At 30.4% G+C, this 3088-nt stretch overlaps 1 protein-coding gene across 1 annotated transcript; it reads right to left on the bottom strand.

Annotated features, from left to right (window-relative positions):
* Positions 1-356: 356 nt before the first annotated feature.
* On the bottom strand, positions 357-779 carry LOC139525270 (craniofacial development protein 2-like). Its single transcript, XM_071320471.1, has one exon. It carries the CDS (start codon positions 777-779, stop codon positions 357-359), a length of 423 nt encoding a protein of 140 aa, XP_071176572.1.
* Positions 780-3088: the final 2309 nt, after the last annotated feature.

Consider the following 3088-nt stretch of genomic DNA (forward strand, 5'->3'; position numbering starts at 1 on the left):
GAATTTCCAGGCCTGTTCCCTCTCATGCCGCTGTTTGAAGTTTTCTTACTCAGCATATATAGCTTGTTCTGCTCTCCCTTGCTTGCTGCCTCTTCTCCCCTTTTTGCTATATTATCAATATATTTTCTATTTATCATCTCTTGTACCTCCTTGTTCTTAACTTTATAATCGTTTTCAAGCTTTTCTTTTTGCCTTTGTGATCTTGAAGCATTGATTTTTTGTTTTATCTGTTTACGTTCTTGTATTTTGTGGATACTGTTGGCAGTAATCCATTCTGGTTGTTTCCTGTCTTTAAATCCCAGTGTTTGTTCACCAACATCACATATTGCTTGTTAAATCTCTATCCACTGTTTCTCCTAATACCCGAAATCAAGTTTGAACTCTTGTGCAACTGTTGGTATCTTTAGCTTATCTGTGTCATATCTTTTCTTCTGTCCCTGATTTACTCTCTGTCTAAATAGTTTAAGCTTAACTCTGGAAATAAGTAGTTCATGATCACTACCAACATCAGCACCTCTATATGACCGTACATCTTCCATAGATTTTCTAAACCTTTTGTCAATCGTGATGTGATCAATCTGATTCTTGATGTTTCCGTCTGGTGACTTCCATGTACATTTATGAATATCTTTATGTTGGAATATGCTGAAGCAAACTACAATGTTGTTAGTCTGACAATAATTCCGAAATAGTTCTCCGTTCTCATTGATAACACCATACCCGTTCTTCCCCATTACATCTTCATATTTAACATTATCTGATCCTTTCTTTGCATTCATGTCACTAATGACTATTATCATATCATGTTTATGGACTTTTGCTGTTACATCATTCAGGGTTTGGTAGAATTCCTCTTTAGTTCATCGGAAGCTTCGTTTGTTGGTGCATAACACTGTATTATGATCAACTTTATATGTCTATCAAAAAATCGAGCTGTTATTATTCTTTCATTAATAGGTTGCCATTCCATGAGTGTCTTTCTGTTTACTTTAGATATAATTAGTTCTACTCCATATTCATGTCTTTCTGTTTGTCCAGAGTAAAGCAAAGTCTCACCACCTCTTAGGTTGATCTTTCCTGTTCGGTCCAACGACATTCACTAATACCCAATACATCAATTCCATAATTGTTCATTTCATTTACTACCTGGTATGTCTTCCCAGGTGCATACATTGTTCTAACATTCCACCATCCGACCTTGATCTGTTTTCTAGGTTCTCTCCTGATGCTTGCTTCCAATTGATTCTGGGTTTGGCCAACATCATTCATTAAACCTTCTAACTGATTTCTGTTTTCTGGTCTCACCTTGATATTTCCCATCAGAAAAGTCGTTCTTCAAATTCGCGTTTCTGTAACTTTAGTATTACTTAGTAATAAGACGTGTTGTTGATGAAGAACAATTAATATGTATAATTCTTTAAATATTTTACTAAATTGAAGTAATTTCTTTTTACTTCAAACAGGAAATTATTACTTAATATGTATGTTAAAATAAAGGTAAAACTTTAGTCTGTATAACTTTTAGTGTTCATATATCATTTTCAAATTAAACTCTTTTTCTAGACCTTTTTGAAATTTATCTGTACATATCCTCATTAAGGAAATACAATTTTATGATGCCCTTCTATATTGACAATTTATTTAAAAAGTGATCAAGCAAAATATTTTAATTCATATCAGTTTTTTATATTCATTGAAATATTTGATACCATTGTCATGTTTTTATGCACATCATCAAATACTGAAGACAAAATATAATTATAAATGGCTGTCAAAACAATCATGATAAAATCAGTTTAGTTGTGAAAAAAATCAACTGAAATTATTTTATCGGCAAGACACCTTTAAAACAAAACCAAACATACATTATGTCGTGTGGGTTATGTTTTATAGCCACTTGTTTTGAATGTTTGAAAATTGAGTTTAACGTTTTTATACAATTAGAAATATAACAGTATGATTGTGAAAAATAAATAAATAAATATATATATAGAGAGTAAAATTATGTAGTTATCATTTTAAGTAATTTATTTAATACAAACTAGTAAGAAGAAGTAATTTTCGTAAATCATTTACTGCATTTAGGTAAAAATAAATTACTGAGTAATTTTTGAAATAGTTTATTAAATGCAAGTAATTATTTTTTAATGACAACTATTTGGATTACTTAAATCAAATAAACAAATAAATTAAGTAATTTCAAGTTATTTCTACAGAATGTTTAGTTAATCTAAGTATGTAGAATGTACATAAAAGCTTACATGCACTTCATTTTGGTCAGAATACCCTTCCAGTAGGATGTGTTCATCCTACATTCATTCCATACATCATTGAGTCTTAAAATGTCCTGTTCCAAGTCAAGAATATGGCAGTTGTTATCAAATAGTCCGTTTCTATGTATGTTGGCGTTTGTTTTTGTTACAGTTTTTCTGTTTTTTCGTTGTTTTCCTCTTATAGTTGATGTTTTATTCCGTCGGTTTTAGTTTGTTACCCGAAATTGTTTTCTCTCAATCAATTTATGACTTTTGAATAGCGGTATACTGCTGTTGTCTTTTTTCAACATCAATTTGAACTTATCATATTTTTTGAAGATTTTTTTTTTGCAAAAATATGGTTTTACACATTGGCATTTTACATGGCAAGACAAAATACCCGTTATGATCGTTAGTAATGACATTTGACATAAAGAAAAAAATGCAAGAATAAAGTTATATGAGTATTTATCATTTAAGGAATGACCGTAATTTTTTGTCTGTCTTTGAAGAAATAACATCAAAAATGTGATGCAAACTGTTTAACCCGCGTAGCGTGTTGATTAAAAGTCTGCACCACAATTTTGATGTTATTCCGAATAGACAGAAAAAATATTACAGTCATATCTTATAATTTAATTCTCCATTTCATTTTACACTGGAGTAAACAATGAAAAAACGTTTAAAACGTCAGTGACACATGACAAACTTATTTCTATGAGCTGATAAACAAAACAACGTCAGCCAATCAAGAAGACGCGTTACATCCAAAATTAAATTATTATCTGCTATATCAATTATTGTTACTTATAGCTGCAGGTTATGAAATTTTTATA

The sequence above is a fragment of the Mytilus edulis genome, chromosome 5 (genome assembly GCF_963676685.1).
Source record: "Mytilus edulis chromosome 5, xbMytEdul2.2, whole genome shotgun sequence".
In the NCBI taxonomy this organism is placed as follows: domain Eukaryota; kingdom Metazoa; phylum Mollusca; class Bivalvia; order Mytilida; family Mytilidae; genus Mytilus; species Mytilus edulis.